A 19,593-nucleotide genomic window follows, 5' to 3' on the forward strand; every position below is an offset into this window, starting at 1 on the left:
ATCATTTGTGGCAGCTTTATTCAATTGTTTAGATTCAAAGCCTTTACTTATGGATATGGCACCGTTTTTTTGAAGGAAGAGGGTTTGAATTTGCCATGTTTTCTTATATGATTTTTGTCCTTCACTGTTATGAAGCACAAAAGCCAAATCATTTAGTAGCCTGACATGTAGTTTGAAATCAAGTAAAAACATTTTTATTGCTGACATTATTAAATTGTACTTAATTTTTTAAAGTGTCCTTTAGAAACATATTTAATTTACTTTTACTTAGTTGCTAAATACATTATATTTTTCACTTTTCATCTACTTAAGGTCAAATGATTTGATAATCCATGGATTCTATGTGACATAATTTCTTAGGTTGTCTATTAATAGTGAGAAGAAAGAAACTTTTTTTCCTGTCATTTTGCCTGATTAGCAGTACAAGGAGTCTTCTAAAATGAAAAAAAAAATGACAATAGATTTAATCAGAGAAACAAAACAGATCTCATCACATTCATGTCAGCCCTCTTCCATCAAGTTAGAAAGAACATTCCTATTTACATTAATACAGAACACATTTGTTTTTATATGATACAGATCACTGTATTTTGTTGCAGATGTAACAGATAGAATTACAGCTGCTCTTTATTTGATCATCTAAAGATCCAAAGATGTTTAAGGATTCAGTTTGCTCAGTCTTCCCCATACTGTCATTTGTTGTTTGGAAAGGAGACATAATTTGCAACAGATACAAAACTATTTGTCATTTTGCAGGTTTGCCAAAAATAAATGAAACTATTAATTATGACATTTTTGAGCAGCTGTTAATAAATTGGGATAGGGTAACTATTCATTAGAGTACCACTTAATGACATGGGCTATATTTGTTTAATGCTGCTTTTCCTAGAAATGTATCAACAAAATTAAGTATATCAACAAAAGTAAGTGATGCTTTATTTTAATGATTTAAGTTGTCTATCCTACCTTAGTAAATTTAGGATTTTAAAACAAATTCTCTTTTGTCATATTTTAAAGCAAATTCTATCACTTGACATTTTATATTTTATATATTTTATATGTCCAAAATAATGGTTTAAAACTGCTTTTAAACTGACTTTAAAAGTAAAACTTCTAGTTTATTCTCAATTTTTCCTTTCCATACCTAAAATTAGCATTAGATTTTATTGTTGTAAAAAAAGTTTAGCCCTTCAGATAGAAAAATGTCTTGGATTTTTTTTATTCATTCTTATGTATGCATGAATGAATAGAAAGTATTCATATATTTACTTTAATTAGAATGTATACTTTCTATATTTGTTTAATTGGAATGCACTTAATTACGTATATATTCCAATTAAAAAGAAAGCTCAAATGACGTCTAAGTATAGAGATGCTTAGAGTAGAATAATTGGAAGCATACCACATATACAACATAAAATGGTTTTTAAGGGATTTAATTAATCTGTTTTACTCTATATAACCAAATTATTGTATTGTATAAAACTACACTATTCTCAAATTGCCAGTTCTCATGCTTCCTGTCCTTTTGGCATCCTGAAACTCTTCCTTGCCAAGATTTTAAACTAATGATCATAGAGGGTTATTTTAAATTGTCATTATACTAAATAAAATTAGTTATCAGCCACTTAGAATTTTGGAGGGTGCTTTTCAGTTTTATATGAAAAGCCCACACAGAAAAAAAGGAATTTGACATTTAGAAATAAGTAATATGCCCAGTGGGTGGTAAATAAAACAAAAACAAAACACTACTACTAACTAGTGAAACTCCTATTACTTACATCTTCTCTTTTTCTGGTAGATGAACTAGATATTTTCAAATGCCGAAAAGTATGCACAGCCTCTCATCTCTAGGACTGCAGTTGAATTTGGCCATGGTCACTAAGGATGGAAAATAGTTAGCATGTGAAAGCTGTTCCAGTGACCCTTAACTGAAGTGAATTTGTGGTCTGAAGTCCATTTCCTTAAGGACAGGTGTTTGTTTCACAGTTGGCACTCTCCAAATTGGTCCTGTGATTAAATGGGCATGGACACAGAACTAACCTTTAACTCCCAGAGATGATTCTCCTAGGAAATGATTAGGATACACCTGCAGGCCCATATCACAACAGCTTGTATCACTACTGCAGCCTGGGTTATAACTTCATTATGGGTACATTTGGAGATCTGTTAATCCAATGTGTATGTGCCAGAATACTTCCCAAAACAAACAAGCAGTCCTAATTTATTAATAGGAGAATCACTGTAGAAATTAATATTTTAAATCAGCAAAATAATAAACAACATCTGCTGCTTGATCATTTGTACCTTACAGTCCTCAGGAAAAAACCTATTAAATTCATCTGCCACACTGAAAATACTTTCAATTTTAAAATATTACTTTATGTATACAGAAATCACATCAACCCTTGAATATTTACTGCTCATAATAAGAATTATTCTGCAACCTAAAATTTTAATGCATATGTAAGTATAATTAGAATGTTTTACTTAATAATGAATAAAAATATTCAAATATCAAATATTTGGCTATCACTCATTTTAGATAATTTTCATTTCCTTTCAATTACAGGAACAATTTAAAAATAGCAAGATAATTTCCTAAGAGTTAGAACTATGTTTTTAAAAGAATCAATTTCTTTATAATCAGTACCTTTCCTTTGCTTTTTTTGTAGAAATAATTGTTTTTCAAATTGTTTTTCATCATTCCTTAGTGATTTGTTTGTATACCAAGATATTGGTGGGAATTTACCTTTGTTTATTTCATATACTTCTGATCAGTTCCAACTCATGCCCAATTATATTACACTAAATTAACATAATTCAACAGATGTTGATATTTAAATGTTTTCTGGCATTCAAATCTTGGACAGCTGTCTTCGAGCTTGGGGAAAAGGCAAACATTTAGAGTTAAATGCTGAACATATGCTTAAGTTACTAATTAGAAAGATGGAATAAAAACTACGTATTATCCTTTCTAAGGACAATAAACCTCAGATAAAGATTTTTGTAATCTTTTTAAATCAAGTTACAGTCCAGGGGTCTATGCAGACTACATGATTTAGACCTCATGGAAAACTTAATTTAATTTCAAATTTGGTCACTTAAAAATTATGAAGAGTCTCTTTCATGAAGCCTTGAAAAAGCTGTGATGACTTATACTGGCAATCTTAAGGATTGAAAAGATGCTTTTTCACTTACATTGTCAGGATGATTAAAGCAATTTTTAACAATATTTTATCACAGAAAATTTTATTATATACAGAAATACAGACGAAATATAAACTCATTGTGTCTATTAACTGACTTAGATAATTATCAATGTTTGGCAAACCCTGTTTCATCTGTATCCCCCTGCCCCCCAAATCCTATATTTCAACTGAAATACATCATTGTGTTTCTCTAAAAGGTAACAGCTTCTTAAAAAAAAACAGTCTCAGTATCATTATCCCATCTATAAAAAATAACAATAATCCCTTAATATATGAATATGTATATATGCAATTGATATTTACATTTCCTTTATTGTTTTATTGCATTATAATCTCTCAGATTCACTTTGATATATAAATTCCCCTTCTCCAGCTCTCTCTTCTTTCTGTCTCTCTTTCTCTTTCTCTCTCTCTCTCTCTTTCTGTGTGTGTGTGTGTGTGTGTGTGTGTGTGTGTGTGTGCGCGTTCCTTGACATTTTTTGGTTGAAGACATCAGGTGTTTGGCCTGTAAAGTTTCTCACATATTGGAATGTTGCTGATTTTCTCTACACAGTGTCATTTAACATACTCCACTGTCCTCTGTGTTTCCTGTAATTGGTATTTAGATCTAGAGAACTGATTAGAGATTCAGGTTTGGTGTTTTGTTTTGTTTGGCAAGATTGTTCCAAAGGTGATATTGTGTACTTCCCTCACTTATATCTCTTTCCGTGATTTATTTGCCATGATGATTATTGCCCAGATTTATTCATTAAGGGTTGCAAGATAGTGCTGTGTTAATTCTTTTAATATGTTCTAGTTACTTCTGTTGAAAACTTCCTCCTCTCCAACTACTTGATTACTTTAAGGTACAGATCATGTAGGGAAAGCAAGAGAAGTACTTGATTCTTTCCCCTTACTGTATGCCAGTTTTCAAAATGAATTGGTTCCTAACGTTTTCCAAAGGTGAACTCACTGATTTAAACACATTTGATATGTTTCGTCCATGAGTTATAATTCTAATTGATGCTAAAATTGTCCCATCTGTGGCCAATGGGAGATTATTTAAGTTAGTTGTGTGTGTCTTTGCTGCCAGTCTTTGCTTTCTGGTATGTTTACATTTTCTAGGCTTTTCTTGGACCTTTTCTGGCTTAGACCAGGAGTCACCCACTTCTCCAAGAAGTGCTGATTCCTTTACTATAATAGGAAATAGGTTTAGAAACCACAGTCTGGATGTTAGGAATATCTGTGTTTCTAGGCCTTTTCAGATAAATGAGTTAGGATTTTTTTTTTAAAGAAAAATCATATTGATTCATACTGATAGTTCCAGTTCAAATTCAAGACTTTATTGTTTATACTTTCTGTCATTGATTTTAATCTTTTTCCAACCATATTAAAAATATTACATCTCAATGACAATGGAATACTCATTTTATTTACCCCACCATACACAGACAGCAATCTCAGAATCACCATACTATCATCACTACCAGTAAAATAATCACTAAAAAGTGTTTTTTCTTTTTTCTATTTTTATTTGGTACTTACTATAAGTACGCTAGGAATATACAATCATTTTCCTGTGTTTTAAAGTAACTTGAAATAGTTTCTAAGTATAGGTATACCAATGTATAATTATTGTCATTTTCAGCAACAGGTTTCTTTTTAATGTATTTAATTTTGTTTTATAATAATATAAAAATACTCATGGGATCCACAATCAAATTTTCACAAGCAGTTATTTTCAAAGAAGTCTCACTTCTACCTGGTTCCCTCCATTTGTTTCTTCCCCAAAATGGGTTTTGTTTTGCTTATGATTTATCCTTTTTTTTTTTTTTTTTTTGAGATGGAGTCTCACTCTGTCACCCAGGCTGGAGTGCAGTAGCATGATCTTGGCTCACTGCAACATCCACCTCCCAGGTTCGTGAAAGCGATTCTCCTGCCTCAGCCTCCTGAATAGCTGGGACCACAGGCACCTGCCACCACACGTAGCTAATTTTTGTATTTTTAGTAGAGACGGGGTTTCACCATGTTGGCCAGGATGGTCTCAAACTCCTGACCTCAGGCAATCCGCCTGCCTCAGCCTCGCAAAGTCCTGGTATTACAGGCGTGAGCCACCGCGCCCAGCCGACATATCCTTTCATTGGCTTTTGTTTCCTTGTTTTTAAGAGAAGCAAACATCTATCTCTCTCTCCCTCTCTTACTACCTTTACCTTTCTTTTTCTCCTTTCTCTTGTCCTCATTCTCAGTCTGGTATACCATTGGACTTTGAAGAAGGCTTTTTTTTTCTAATAATTACCTGTTTAATATTACCTCTATATAACAGTTTTAGGCCCATTTCCCTTCCTTTTTGAGGCCCCTTGCTGCTGGTTCCCTACTGTGAGCAATATTGAAGTTAGCTGGCCTCATGTGCCCTCCTTTCATTTGTTAATATCTATAAGACAGTCAGGGAATTTATTTCATTTTTCCTATATACTTTTTATTGTCATCCATTTTTAGCCAGGCATGGTGGCTCATGACTGTAATCCCAGCACTTAGGGAGGCAGAGGCAGAAGGACAGCTTGAGCCCAGGAGTTTGAGACCTGCCTGGGCCATATAGAAAGACCCCATTCTCCACAAAAAGGAAGAAAGAAAGAAAAAACAAGTATTTCCATCCACTTTTAGGTAGTTATACTGTGTGTACATTGTCTGACACATACAGCCATTTAGTACTATACTGCCCCCTTTTTTTTTCAGTTCTAGTTTTATTTAGTTTTAGTTCAGTCCATTCAGTTTTAGTTCTATAAGTAAATATATTTTTAATGATTACCACAAAATCTTAAGTCAATGCTTCTGCACTCTTTTTGTCTGAATTTTATTCTCTAGTTTTCTTCCTCTGGAAGTGCTCATTCAAACAATATTTCCTGAGTTCTTGCTTGTTATTAGCAGTTTATGCATGAACTGTATATTTAAAGGTCATTTTGGCCAGATATGCAATCCATGGCTCATGTTTTTCTTCTCCTAACTATCTTAAATATGTTACTCCAATGCCTGTATAAAACGTTGCTTTCGATATCTGATATAGTCTGATTTTCTTAGACATAAAAGTGACTTGGTTTTGCCTAGATGCTCAATGTGCATTTTCCTTTTCTTTAAAGGCCAAGAGTTTGACTAGACTACATTCTAATGTTGATAATTTTAGGTGATTTTTCCCAGGGATGAAGTTATCCTTTTTTGGTAGCTAGTTATTATTGTTTTATATATTAGTCTGTTTTCATGCTTCTGATAAAGACATACCCAAGACTGGGAAGAAAAAGAGATTTAATTGGATTTACAGTTCCACATGGCTGGGGAAGGTCTCACAATCATGGTGGAGAATGAAAGGCAGTTCTTACATGTTGGTGGCAAGAGAGAATGAGGAAGAAGCAAAAGCGGAAACCCCTGATAAACCAATCAGATCTCATGAGACTTATTCATTATTATGAGAATAGCATGGGAAAGACTGGCCCCCATAATTCAGTTACCTCCCCTGGTCCCTCCCACAACATGTGAGAATTTTGGGAGATACAATTCAAGTAGAGATTTGAGTGAGGACACAGGCAAACCATCTCATTTAAAAAATAAATTTCAAGATGTTCTCCAATTATAATGTTTTATATTTGTTTTGTTTTGTTGTTTTAAAAATTTCTATTATACTTATATTGGATCTTCTTTGCCTATCTTCTGTAGCTATCACTTTCTAATCCTTTTAATTTCTTTTTTAATTTTAAAGTTTTTATTTTTTGCCTTTTCCATTTTTATTATATTTTCATCTTCTAGTTCTCCATAATATGGCTCACTCCTCTGTTCCTTTTAGTTTAATTTCTGAAATGATTTTTTTCCTTTTATTTCTAATTGCTTCCTAAATGCTATCATCTCTTCTTTTAAATCTTCCTTTTATCCAGTCCCTTTATTTCTCAACCTCTCTAGTTGTGACTTTTTCATATATCTTCTATCATTTTCTTAATTTCCTTTAACTTGTTTTAGAATTATCAGGTATAGTTTTCATTTTTGTGGGCGTATCTAGAGTACTCTTACAGTCTCTAAGGACCTTATTTTTTCCTTTTAATAATCGTTCTTATTTATTTATCTGCAACACTGTTCTGAATGAGGGTTCCTGTACTTTTAAGAAGGAGACATGAGACAGGATAGCTTTCTAATTTCATGGCTTTATACCTCTCTCTTCTGTTGTTTTCATAAACCAGTCAAAATTCTGGCCTCATATTTTCCAATATCTGCCTCTTCTATTCCTCTCAATATTTTTATATAGACCTTCTGTTTCCTTTTCCCCTTGGCCTCTGTTCTGCTCCAGTTCGCTTCTGCTTCCACTGTTTTTCCTTGGAGTGGGATTTTTATCCTGGGAAATCACTTTAACTTTTTAATTTCAAGAATTTGTATGATCCAACTAATCCAACACCACAGAACTATTACATCTTGGTCCTCTTGCACTCATTTATGAACTGGAATCTTTCAGTATACCTCCTACGTTTAGCATCTGTGTTCATCTTGTCTCCCTGTACTTTCCGTTGAGTGGTAGAGCTTTGGAGGTTTTCCTGTGCTTGGGGCCATTTGCAGATTCCTCTCTTTTTCCTGCCCAGGTGTTGATATGGCATCTCATAGCTGCCAATAATTTATATCCAACCACCTGTTTGAGGATAAGAAGGGGAGGGTTTGGGGAATACCTTGTTGGCTAGGTATTGGTGACCAGGGGTTTTCGGTAATGCCACGTGTTATTATATACATTCAACAACAGTGTCATTGCCACCATATTCCCAGAGTACTCTTAATTATGACTTTTTTTGTTAAATTTTAGGATTTCAGGGCTTCTACATAGCATGTTTATTTTTAAGTGAGTAAATAAATTATTAGAGTGCCAAGTTGGTCAGGGTTTAATTTCTTTTAGGATGGTATTGTCTGTTACGAGAAAAAAAATGATGTTTCATGCAGTCCTTCACACACCATTAAGTGCCTTTTATTCTGAGTATATAAAAGACATTAGGCTAGGTGATAAGTGTGGAACCCAGATGCTATTCTGTCTGCATTCCAAGAACTTACATTCTGGCCAGAAAAACCTGGATTCTGTCTTTCACTCCTTTCAATCTCTCACCCTTGTTCTATTTATCCATGCACCACATCATAACCAGAATGACTTTTGGGGAACCCAAATCTATTTATGTATACTTAAACCTTGAACTCGTGGGCTCAAGCTATCTTTGTGCCTGAGCCTGTCAGGTAGCTAACGCTAAGGTGCACACCACTATGCCTGCCTTTTTTTTTTTTTTTTTTTTTTTTTGGAGTGATAAGGTCTTGCTATGTTGCCCAGGCTGGTCTTGAACTTCTGGCCTCAGGAAATCCTCCCATCTCAGCCTCCCAAAGTGCTGGGATTACAGGCATAAATCATCCTGCTGGCCTACTTAAAAATTCTTAATGGCTTCTCATTGCCTTAAAACCAAGTCCTAAACATGGCTTGCAAGGCCTTCCTGGTCTAGCCTTTCTTATTTTTTCAGCCTCATATCCAATTACTTCTTACCTTGAATGCGATATACTAGCTGCAATGAACTTGTTTTACTTCATCAAGTAAACTATACCATCTCTATGGTAGATTTTAAGACTCATAAAAAAGATATAAAGTGTTGTGGGAAATCAGCTTGAGAAACTATGATTTGGTATGCTGTGTTCTGCCATGTTAACATAAATGACACTTTCATATTTTAGTTTGTAGAATACATTTAGACCTTATTAGCTACTAATAAATCTATTCTATTTCCGGTTTGTACTGTAACAATAAAATATGATCTCAACTGCAGTTTCTCTACTCTTTTGTACTCATGATTGGGCCTCAAAAATGCCAAATTATGCCATATTCAGTTTATTTTATACAAATTTCCTTTGTAGGAAATTATGGGTAACATTTATTGAATGCATACTGTGAGGCACACATTTCTTTAATCTTCACATCAACTCTGTGAGATTGGTTCTGCTATCATCTCCATTTCACACATGAGAAAGGCCAAGCATAAAAGGATTAACTAACTTGCCCAGGTTCACCCAAGTTGTTAAGTGAGGGAGCAGGAATTGAACTTTGTCTCTCTGGGCTGCACAGTCCACACTCTTAACTGCTGTGCTCTTCTGCCTCACAAGATGAGTAGATGGGTAGGTGAGAAGAAATGAAAAAATAGATAATTTAAAATATATGAATTTAGTTGAAGAAAAAGATTTCGCCATCGTGTTTATAGCTAACACCATAATAGCTAAGATTCATTGAGTGTTAATGATGTATTTTAACTCATTGAATTTCCAATATTACCCTATGAGGTAGATATTCTTATTATCCCCATTTTACATAGGAGGAAATAGAAGGGTTAAATAGCTTTCTCAGGTCAAATGGTGGATAATTTATACAGCAGTATCTTTTTTTTTAGTCCTATTTCTATGCCATTTAAAAGTAAACTTGACTGCTTCCTGAAATCTGTTATCTTGCCTTTAATCAAAACTGTTGATTCTTCTAAAATAGTCACTTAAACAGTATGTAGATCGATTTATGTGCAAAGAAAAGTGACAACATTTTGCAATCATGACTAACCTGATCGTTGTTGAATCATTTGGCATTTGATTTCTGAAGTTTATAAAACATAGGGACTTGTATGTTTTTCTGAAGAAAAGCATTGTAAAAATGAGAAGAGGAAAAGACAGTTTATATTTGAAGTTACTTTTTGTAGGGTAGTGTTTTTCTCCATAGACATTTAAAATCAGTAGACCTCTTAAATACACCAAGTAATAGACCCAATTTAACAAAATTATAAACTGCCTTTGGTTCAAAGATCTTAATGTCAAAACTATCCTGAATATAAGTTAATGCTCCCCAACTTTCCAGTTATTTCAATGGAAGTAAATTAGGAGAATCCTGAAATCCTCTTCCTCCCAATTGTTGAACATTAATGTTCATGTACTTATCACAAGCCTCGTGATACCTCACCTAGCTATTACAGTATGTTTTATAGTCTAGTAAATATTTGCTAACAAGTCTGTAAAAGTTTTAGGGATATAACATTCATCTACCAAAAACTATCAGGCAGGAGGAGGGTCTGAAAGCATTCTTTTCATAAAGTTACACTTAGTGAAATGCAAAATTATGTAGAAAGAGAAACATTTTAGAATAAAAGTACATGCATATACTGTAAAAACTAGCTTCAGTTAACAAGCTTAGTTTTGCAGATATTTTTATTCTAAAGCCCAAGAAATGGAACAAATATGTTTTGTAGTGTTCTGTAACTAAGCATTTATATATTAAAGAAATTGGAACCACAATAAAAAGACTGGTTAACATGAAAACAGATTACTAATTTAAGAAAGCCCTGACATGCCTTGTTAAATTTTATTCAATAAGTATTTCTTAAATACCTGATATGGCAAGACATGTAACTGCTAAAGAAAATGTACTTAAAGACATAAATCAGATGTGGGCCTTACTGCCTTCAAGGAATATACAGTCTGGCTAGAATATTAGTTTGTGTACATATATAGCTGTAGTTTAAGGTAGAAAATACTGTTTTCTCCCGTGAGTAAGAGATTATTTCTGGCAATGGGTATCAGAAGACTCTGCATAAAGGAGGTGGCATTTCAACTGTGTCATAGGTTTCCAATTGAATTCCACCAATAAGCAATAGTTTAACCTAAATGCAAGTAAGTTTGCATTTACATGGTAACACTGTCTGACATATTTCAAAATAGAAATAACTTCTTATATATTTCAAAAGTTTCTGATATTCTGGCCTAATATTAAGACATTTAGTCTTATCTTCTCAATATAGAGATAAAAGTAGCAAGCACATTTTTTCTTTGCTCTTTAGTAGTCCTATTCAGAAAATGTACATTATAGCATATAGAGCTGTTACATTATCATTACCATATTACTTTGCACGAGAAGCAAAGTCATGGGACACGTTGCAGAAAATCAAAGCTGAACTCAGTCTTCAGCCTGTATTTGCCAAATCAATTATGCAAGTAAATTGTAGACTCTCTTGAATGAGTGAGGACTCTCAACTTCAAGAGTTACCTTGGAAATGGATCCACATTTGACTCCATCTCTGCCTGAGAGCAACTTCCAGAATTGTGTCTATAGAGAATTATGGAGCAGACTTTTTCCATTGAATTCGATTTGTCAGTATGATGAATAAACTGCATAAATTAAATAAGAAGTTTCTTAAGGGGAATTTTCAATAATTGTGAATAGACAGATTTATAGAATTTACTAAAACTTGATGTGTGCAGAGAGATATCATCTCCTCCCACTGCTCCATATGTGCCAACTCCAGTTATACTGAATTGCCTACAGAGCGACACAGCTATGGCATGTCACGTGCACATCTGAATGCCTTTGTGCCTCTGCAAATGTGTTCTCTCACTTAGGAGCCTAGAATGCCCTTATATGCTGGTTGAGGATTCTCTTTGAAAATTGGGTTGGAATCATTTTTCCCACATGATCAATAGACTTGAACCCCTAGAAAATGAACATTGTGTCTTTTTTATTTCTCAATTAAAAAATGTATTTCCTGTCTGATGGCATAGGGCATGGCATGCATTACATTTTCAGCAGAAGTTTATTAAGTAGATTATAATAAAGTAAGCTGGATGATGTAGTAAGGTACGGGGGAAAAGTAGTTCCTTGGAGTCAAGAAAGCTTTGGTACAAATACAATAACTTAACTCTCTGTTCATGGGATATTTGACAAGCAACAGTTTCTCTGGACTTCAGATTCCTCGGATATGTAATGGGTTTTTATGAGGATTACATTATGTAAAAATTACTGGCATAATACCTTTTATATAGTTAAAACTCAGTGAGCCTGGATGTTTATAGTAGTTCAGATAATAAATTCCAATACTTAAGAAACCAACATGTATTAAACGGAAAAATAAAATTAAATATATATATTCTCTACTTTGCTCTTTAAATTCTATTATTTCCTGTGCTGATGAAAGAAAAACACTTAGCACGTATCTGTCCTAACATGCTACCTCAGAACGGAACTTAGAGCTTGGCTTAGAGTCTGAGATATCAAACAGAAGATACAGTAAAAAGTCAATTCAACAAACATATCCAGATATCATGTAGTGTACTAGATGAAGTAGATCCAAAAATGAGTAAATGCACGGACTTCCCTCAAAAAAGTTAGGAATATTAGGAATATCTCAAAATTTTATTATAGACATTATAAATGGCAACCATAGCATCCTAGGAAACATTTAATAATACTGTCATTATCAAAGAGAGAGTGTGGGATTACATCTGAATCTGCAGTCTATTTTGATAGGTTTTTTACGTGAGATCCAAGATATCATTTTTAAGCAAATTACAATGAGCATAATTGTTGAAACTCTACACTAAATATCAATGATAAACAGATTCCAGAAATGTATAATTATAGCTGAGAATGAGGTAAACAGTTTACTAAGTGCCTACTATTTCCTAGGTACTGTGGTGTGAAGAATAAAAGAATACTCCAAGATGCCTCAAATATCAGATTCTACTTGGAGAGACAATATCCAATTTCAATTCAGGCAAAATGAATTTTCCTCAATTTCCCCAAAGAAGTGGTCTGCTACTATAGCCCTGTGGATTTATTACATTGCATAGTAATTTATTGTTCATGTTCATTTCCTACATTAGGCTATGAACTCCTTGAAGGTGGGAGCTATCTTACCCTTCTGTTTAGTTTAGCATCTAGTAGAATAACTGATACTTTGTCAAAATTTGTCAATTGTTGAGGGAATGTTTTTGAATAAATTTAAATAACAGTTCAAGAAAGAAGTGTTACTATTTAAAAAAATTCATGATTGATTACCACCTGAAATGTTGAGACAACAATAGTTACAGTAGTTTTATTCATTTCAGTTCAATAAGCTTTTCTTGTGCTTTTAATATATGAAAAACAAAGCTAGGTTCTGGGAATTAGACATGGTTCTTGGCCTCAAGTTGTTTTCCATATATATTTAGCTGACAGTCTCCTCTAATCTTAAAACAACTTGAGGCAAATACTATATACTGTGTGGTAAGATATGACAGCAATATGCACAGATTGATGTGGAAATACGGAGAAAAACACTTGGAAGAGTAGCAAGGTTAGGAAAGTTCAAAGAGGAGAAAGACGTTTAGACTTGAGGGCACTGGGAGAACTGAAGGAAAAAAGCAGGTTCTCTAACATGGGCAGAATTAAGAAACAGAAAGAAAAATTTTTAGGGCAGAAATAGGAAGCATAGAAAGAAAATTTTTTAAAGTGGGTAGAATACATTGCTCTAATGTTAGCACATATATATGGTCTCGATGACTAGCAGTTGTTTAGAAAAAAAATCTAAAGGACCTGGAAAAATACGGGGCATGATGTAAGCTGAGATATAACAGCAGGTCTCTCGAATTGATTTTTAGAAATCCCATTGAACATTCCCCCAGATGTGAGAATGTCTTCATTTACATATAGTAAAGAAGTTGTAATAATTACCTGAATTTCATAAAACAGCCGCTACCATTTTCGGTTATCATTTGTGTGGAATAATGAAGCAGTACAAAAGAAATATTTAACTGAGCTGTTTAGGAATATGGTGTCGTGTATTTCTTAACATACACAAGGAATGATATGATTGGACTAGCAGTCCTAGGCTTTAGATAAAGCAGGAAACATATCACATGAAGGAGGCAAGACATCTTTGAAGTACCAAATGGTGGCCAAGAGAGCATCTGCAGCAATAGGCTGATGTCAGAATATCAGTGGGTTTTCCTCTCAAGGACTCTTGTGGGTTTTAATTGAGTTTTTGAAATGAAAATGAGTGCTACATTCTGGTATGTTATGACACATTTAAAGCAAGCAGAAATGGACAATGAAGAAAAACTTAACCTTTCTATTAACTACCAAAAAAATGCCTACATGATTTTTTTAAATGACTTTAATTCTTCCTTTATTGTAGCATAATGGCAATTTTCAGATGTAATGAGTTTACTCTGCTATGTGTTTATTTGGTATGTGTTTAGTGACACCCTACACTAAGCATTCTTCTGCATGTGTTGTATGGCAAAATGCCTTCCATCTGTTCCCTTTAACTGTGACTCTAGGTAAATTACTTAACTTTTTTGTGCCTGGGCTGCTTATCTGTAGGGTGGGGATGATAATAATAGTAAGAGTAATAGCTAACAGTTATTGAATGTATAGGCATGTGCTAAAATGTTTCACATAAATGATTTCTAAATAAAGTCTTTTGAGGTAAGCACTAGTCTAATCATAATTCTTGAAGTTAAGGAAATTGAGGCAAAGAGAATATAAGTAACATGCCAAAGGCTGATAAAAAGTCTTCTCAAACATCGATAAGCAGACTTTTTCAAAGCTCTAGTGAGAAAGCAGACATGGTGATACAAGAAGAAACATGTCCTGACTCCCTGGCTCATCCCAAATGCAAATCAAACCAGTGCAACCTGTAGCTTGAATTTACACCACAGCTGCCGCAGTGCGAAAAGCTTGACTTTGCCTTTGAGAAATTCATCCAGCTGCCAAAACCACTTACATTTATCAATACCATTGTTTTTCTCTTTTCTAATTAATCTGGTTATAATTTGTATCTTTCATTGCATGCTTAGTGTAAGAAAAATAATAATGAGAAGGGTAAAGAAGAAAATTCCCACAAAATGCCATCACACACAAATCATTATCATCAGTATTTTGTTGCACACTCTTCCATGCCTTTCAACCCAGGCCTATGCATATTCATTGATTTGGATATTTTAGTTTAGTGCACACACCTATTCTGTGTTTTTTGGTATTGTGATTTTAAAAGGTGACCTATATATATGGCATATTTTAAATATTCCAATGACATTTTAAGACAAGTATTTTCTATTTTAGATTATGAATAGTTTGGTTTAAAACTACTGAGTCTATTTTTTTTGGGTAACCCTCTCTGTTAATGATTCAGAATCAGATGAAATTCATGCATCCTCTTGCTAGAAAAGTATGCATACATGTATTTTGCACATAATTTCAGTAAGTTTCTGGCTCTTCTGAAGGCTCCCACCTTGTCCCCTGCATCTCACCTCCTTGCATGCTACATTTCAGCCCTGCTGACACTGCTTTGAGGAGTCAGGAGAGTCCTTCACTAGCAGGGTGGCAGCAGGAGTGAAATGAGGCCCTTGAGCTCCTTCAGAAGCCTTCTGACACAGTGGTGCTAAAACGGGAGTGTTCCCTGTCCCCCCTTGCAGGAGGTGTGACAGGGGTGTGGCTTGTCTGTTGGTCCACTGTGTGCCCTCAAACCCCTTACGGGAGGAGGAACACCCAGATGGGCAGGTACAGGAGCCAGAGGTGAGCACTTTGGGGCTCTGGCCCCACAGTAGCATCTAGGGGTGGGTACTTGTGACTCCCAAAGCCCAAGTGGGCATGGTGTGTGTGTTACAGTGCACTCTTTTAGCTTTGCCATCCACAGACAGCTTAAGTGTTAACGAGCTCAGTGCCCTCTTGGTACCCAGGTCCTTGTCCAGTGCCCAGGAAGAATCCAGTCACACAGGGACTTGAGGATGGTAAATGCAGGGGTTTTATTGAGTGGTGGAGATGGCTTTCAGTGAGATGGATGGGGAGCTGGGAAGGGGATGGAGTGGGAAGATGGTCTTCCCCTGGAATTTGGCCGTCCAGCGGCCAAATTCCTCTCTGACTATCCCCAGCCAAATTCTTCTTGACGTTCAGATGCTCCTTCTCTTCTCTCTGCCACACCATTCTGCCGTGCTTCTGCTCTTTTGTCTGTCTTCTCCTTGTCTGCTGCTGGAGCCTGGGGCCTGGGGTTTATATGGGTACAGGATAGGGAGGTGTGGCAGGCCAAAGGCAACTTTTGGGCACAAAAACAGGAATGCCTATTCTCATTTAGGACCATAGGTTTCGAGGCTTGAGGGTGGGATCTTTGTCGGGGTAGCGCCCTCTTCTACCCAGTATTTCCCTGTCTCCTGTCCATATCAGTGGCTCACTCACACTAGGCACATAGGAAACACAATAAACAGTAGCTCCAGAAGAGGCCACCAATTACCTGTAGCAGGATAAAGCAGACTGGGAAGAAGGAAGTTTGGACTCGAACCCTCTGACTAGAGTGGAAGAGGCACTAACAGGACAGATCCATCTGAAGCAGTGAGAGGAACTACACAGTGGCAGGCAGATCATTCTATCTAAGGGGTAAAGCCTCAGACTACATGTGGTGGAAGGTTAATCAACATAGAGTCAAGAGTTGCCAACAGGTAGGCAGTGAACAGGGATAGGAGCCAGAGGCAGCTGATGCTTGGAGAAGGGTCGGCAGGCAGCATTAGAAAGAGCCTCCATCACCAGATTCCATTTCACGGCCAGGAATTGAGCATCTAGGAGGTCAAGGCGATTACCGAGTTCTGAAAGAACTAAGTTACTACAAGGTTTGTGGTAAGGTAGGGTAAGTCTAGAATAAAGCTTGGACCCAATTACTGAAACCCAAGTACTAACTTCAGTGCACTGAGCTAAAACTTAAACCACCTCTTGCTAAGGTCAGGTTTGTTCCAAAGAGAAGGTAAATGGGATTGAGGCAGAATGTGAAGTCAAATGACCAAAGCCATCAAGAGAGAAGACCAGAGCCAAGAACTGGTCAGGCTGTGATCCACGATACCAAATGCAGAGGGTTGCTATGAATGTCCAAAGAGATCATGCACAAAAAGCTGCTTTGAAAGAAAACACCACCATTAAAAACAAGGATTTGGCTGGGTGCAATGGCCTGTAATCCCAGCACTTTGGGAGGCAGAGGTGGGCGGATCGCTTCAGGTCAGGAGTTCGAGACCAGCCTGGCCAATACGGTGAAACCCCCGTCTCTAGTAAAAATATGAAAATTAGCAGGGCGTAGTGGTGTGCGCCTGTAGTCCCAGCTACCCTTGGGGGCCAGGAGGGTGGACGTGGCGCTGAGGTATGAGAATCATCTGAGCTCAAGAGGCAGAAGTCACAGTGAGCAGCGCCACTGCGCTCCAAACTGGGGTACAGTGAGACTCTGTCTCAAAAAGAGGAGGAAAAAAAAAGAAAAGGTGTTTTTTTGTGTGTTTTTTTTTTTGAGACAGAGTCTCGCACTGTTGCCCAGGCTGGAGTGCAGTGGCGCGATCTCGGCTCACTGCAAGCTCCGCCTTCCGAGTTCACGCCATTCTCCTGCCTCAGCCTCCCGAGTAGCTGGGACTACAGGCGCCCGCCACCACGCCCGGCTAATTTTTTGTATTTTTAGTAGAAACGGGGTTTCACCGCGTTAGCCAGGATGGTCTCGATTTCCTGACCTCGTGATCCGCCCGCCTCGGCCTCCCAAGGTGCTGGGATTACAGGCGTGAGCCACCGCACCCGGCCAGAAAAACCAGGATTTAATTCAATCTTTCTAGTCGTTAAAAAACATTTATACTTGAAAGTGCTTGATACTTATTGTATTGTGCATTTAGGTACTAAAGGAAAAAAAGCTAGATACTGATGTCTGTCTGTTCAGTTTAATACGCTGAGACATACTGACACCAAGTAAAGCGGGGAGGGTAGTTTGGATCTAGAAAAGGAAGTTCACATGGGGCTGGGTTTCCCAACCCCCATCCTTCTCTCTGCCATTGGAATGCTCCTCCAGTGACACCACAGACCTGCTTTATTTCTGTGCAGCTGATGCCCTGTCCAGGCTGATATTTTTCTAACTGACAGTGAGTGTTCTTGCCAAATGCCAGGGCCCATAGTCACGTCTATTTGTCTCTGTCTTGCAGCTTGTCAGAGGCTGCTTGGGAACACATTTTATCCAGGGGGCAGCTTTAACTAGGCCTAATTCTCTGAAAAGCCTCTGTTTGTAATTGCATACAATGAAGAGACAAGTTCCTATTGTCTTCTCTTTACTATTATTGCGTCTGACACTGCCTGCTTCAGTCCTTGTCAGCCCCTGTCAAAAGCCAGGTTTTCAGGCAAGGTGGTTCTCAGTAGAGTTTTTGTTTCTGTTTTTTGTTTTGAGTTTATTGGGTTGTTGTTTTGTTTTGTTTTGTTTCTACTTTTTTCCCTCCAGATAAGATGTCCAGCTTCCTGCCACCACCCCATTTAAAAGATAGCCTTCAGCCAACGATGGGGATAAACCAAGTGAAGTCGGTTTAAAAAGCAAAATAAAACAAAAAGACTTCTTTTTGAGTTCTGCTTTTCTAATATTTAATAGGAAAATTTTCAGAAGTAATACATGGGAAACAATGTTTCAAATCGTAAGTGACAGACCTGTAACAAAAATGCACCATTTCTTTATCCTTTCCACTTCAGGATAGGTTGGTTTTGATTTGTCTCCCTTCTTTTCCTCCCCATGCAAATATCCCAGCTAAAACACATATCTAGTTGATTGGTGTTTTTCTGATACACCTTACAAAAGGATCTTAATATTGTTCTTTAATAACTTTGGGTCTGTTCCTAGGACGTTGCATTGTCATTCTCAAAACACCACAGAAGAAAGAAACAGAAAATGCCGACCATCACCTTGAGTAGTATTCCAAATGTTCTGCTTTGCAAAGACAAATGACTCATTTAGACTGAAGAAACAAGGCTGCCTTTGAGACATTCACTGATTTTAAATTAAAAAATAACTGCTATGGTTTACATTAAGAGTGACAACAAAATGACAGAGTAGACCTTACATAGTGTCATTTGTAGCAACTCCACTGCACCTGTCTGAAAGAAGGGGGGTGTGGGGCAAGCCTAAATGGGGTGATCTTATGGATCAATAATCCAGATCTCTCAATGCTCTGTAGCAGACAGTCAATTCTTGATAGAATTACTGAAATATACAGCTAGCTGTTTTTCTTATGGCTCAGGTCTTCAGGTTTGGTGTTGCTGAGTTTATTAACTTTATTCTCCTTGAACATTTTTCTCTTTTTCTTTATGTAGCTATGTTGGGGGTGGGGGAAGGGAGTTGAATGAAAATGTTATATTTCATTTGCTCTGTGAAGATACCCAAAATGTTTGGTCCAGCAGATGGAAAAAAAAAAAAGGTTTAGAAGAGGGAGTTTGTTGTTCCTGAAGTTTGTTTTTCACTATCTTTGTAAATAGGCCTACATAATAAATTTTAAGAAGTATGAAAAAATAGTTGTAAAGGCAATATTGACTTGGGAGAGCTATTTTCAAGCAATTGGAATACTCCAATTATATATAACTAGTGCAAGAACAAAGTAAGTAGAAACCAATGGTATTAATAGTCACAGTGAGCATCTAATATCAGGCACTCAAGTATTTCTTCTTCTTATTTCTAAAAATGTGTTTCTTAAGAAACGTGCCCTGGCTAATAATTGTTTTAGCTTAGTTTGAGCTTTAAAAGTATCTGAAATCAATAAAACCAGCCTTAATTCTTTTAAAATTTTAATTGAT

General features: G+C 36.2%; 1 protein-coding gene across 5 annotated transcripts in view; it reads left to right on the forward strand.

Annotated features, from left to right (window-relative positions):
• GPATCH2 (G-patch domain containing 2) overlaps positions 1 to 19,593 on the forward strand; it is a 202,254-nt gene that overhangs the window by 157,886 nt on the left and 24,775 nt on the right. Inside the window, exon 9 of one of the 5 annotated variants that reach the window (XM_054520370.2) lies at positions 12,679 to 14,464. The exons of the other annotated variants lie outside the window; for them this stretch is intronic. Within the exon in view, the coding sequence (XP_054376345.1) occupies positions 12,679 to 12,775 (97 nt within the window). The 3' untranslated portion in view covers positions 12,776 to 14,464. Of the gene's footprint in view, positions 1 to 12,678; positions 14,465 to 19,593 lie in introns of those variants that run through there. 5 annotated transcript variants of the gene reach the window in all.

This window comes from Pongo abelii, chromosome 1 (assembly GCF_028885655.2).
Source record: "Pongo abelii isolate AG06213 chromosome 1, NHGRI_mPonAbe1-v2.0_pri, whole genome shotgun sequence".
NCBI classification, from domain to species: domain Eukaryota; kingdom Metazoa; phylum Chordata; class Mammalia; order Primates; family Hominidae; genus Pongo; species Pongo abelii.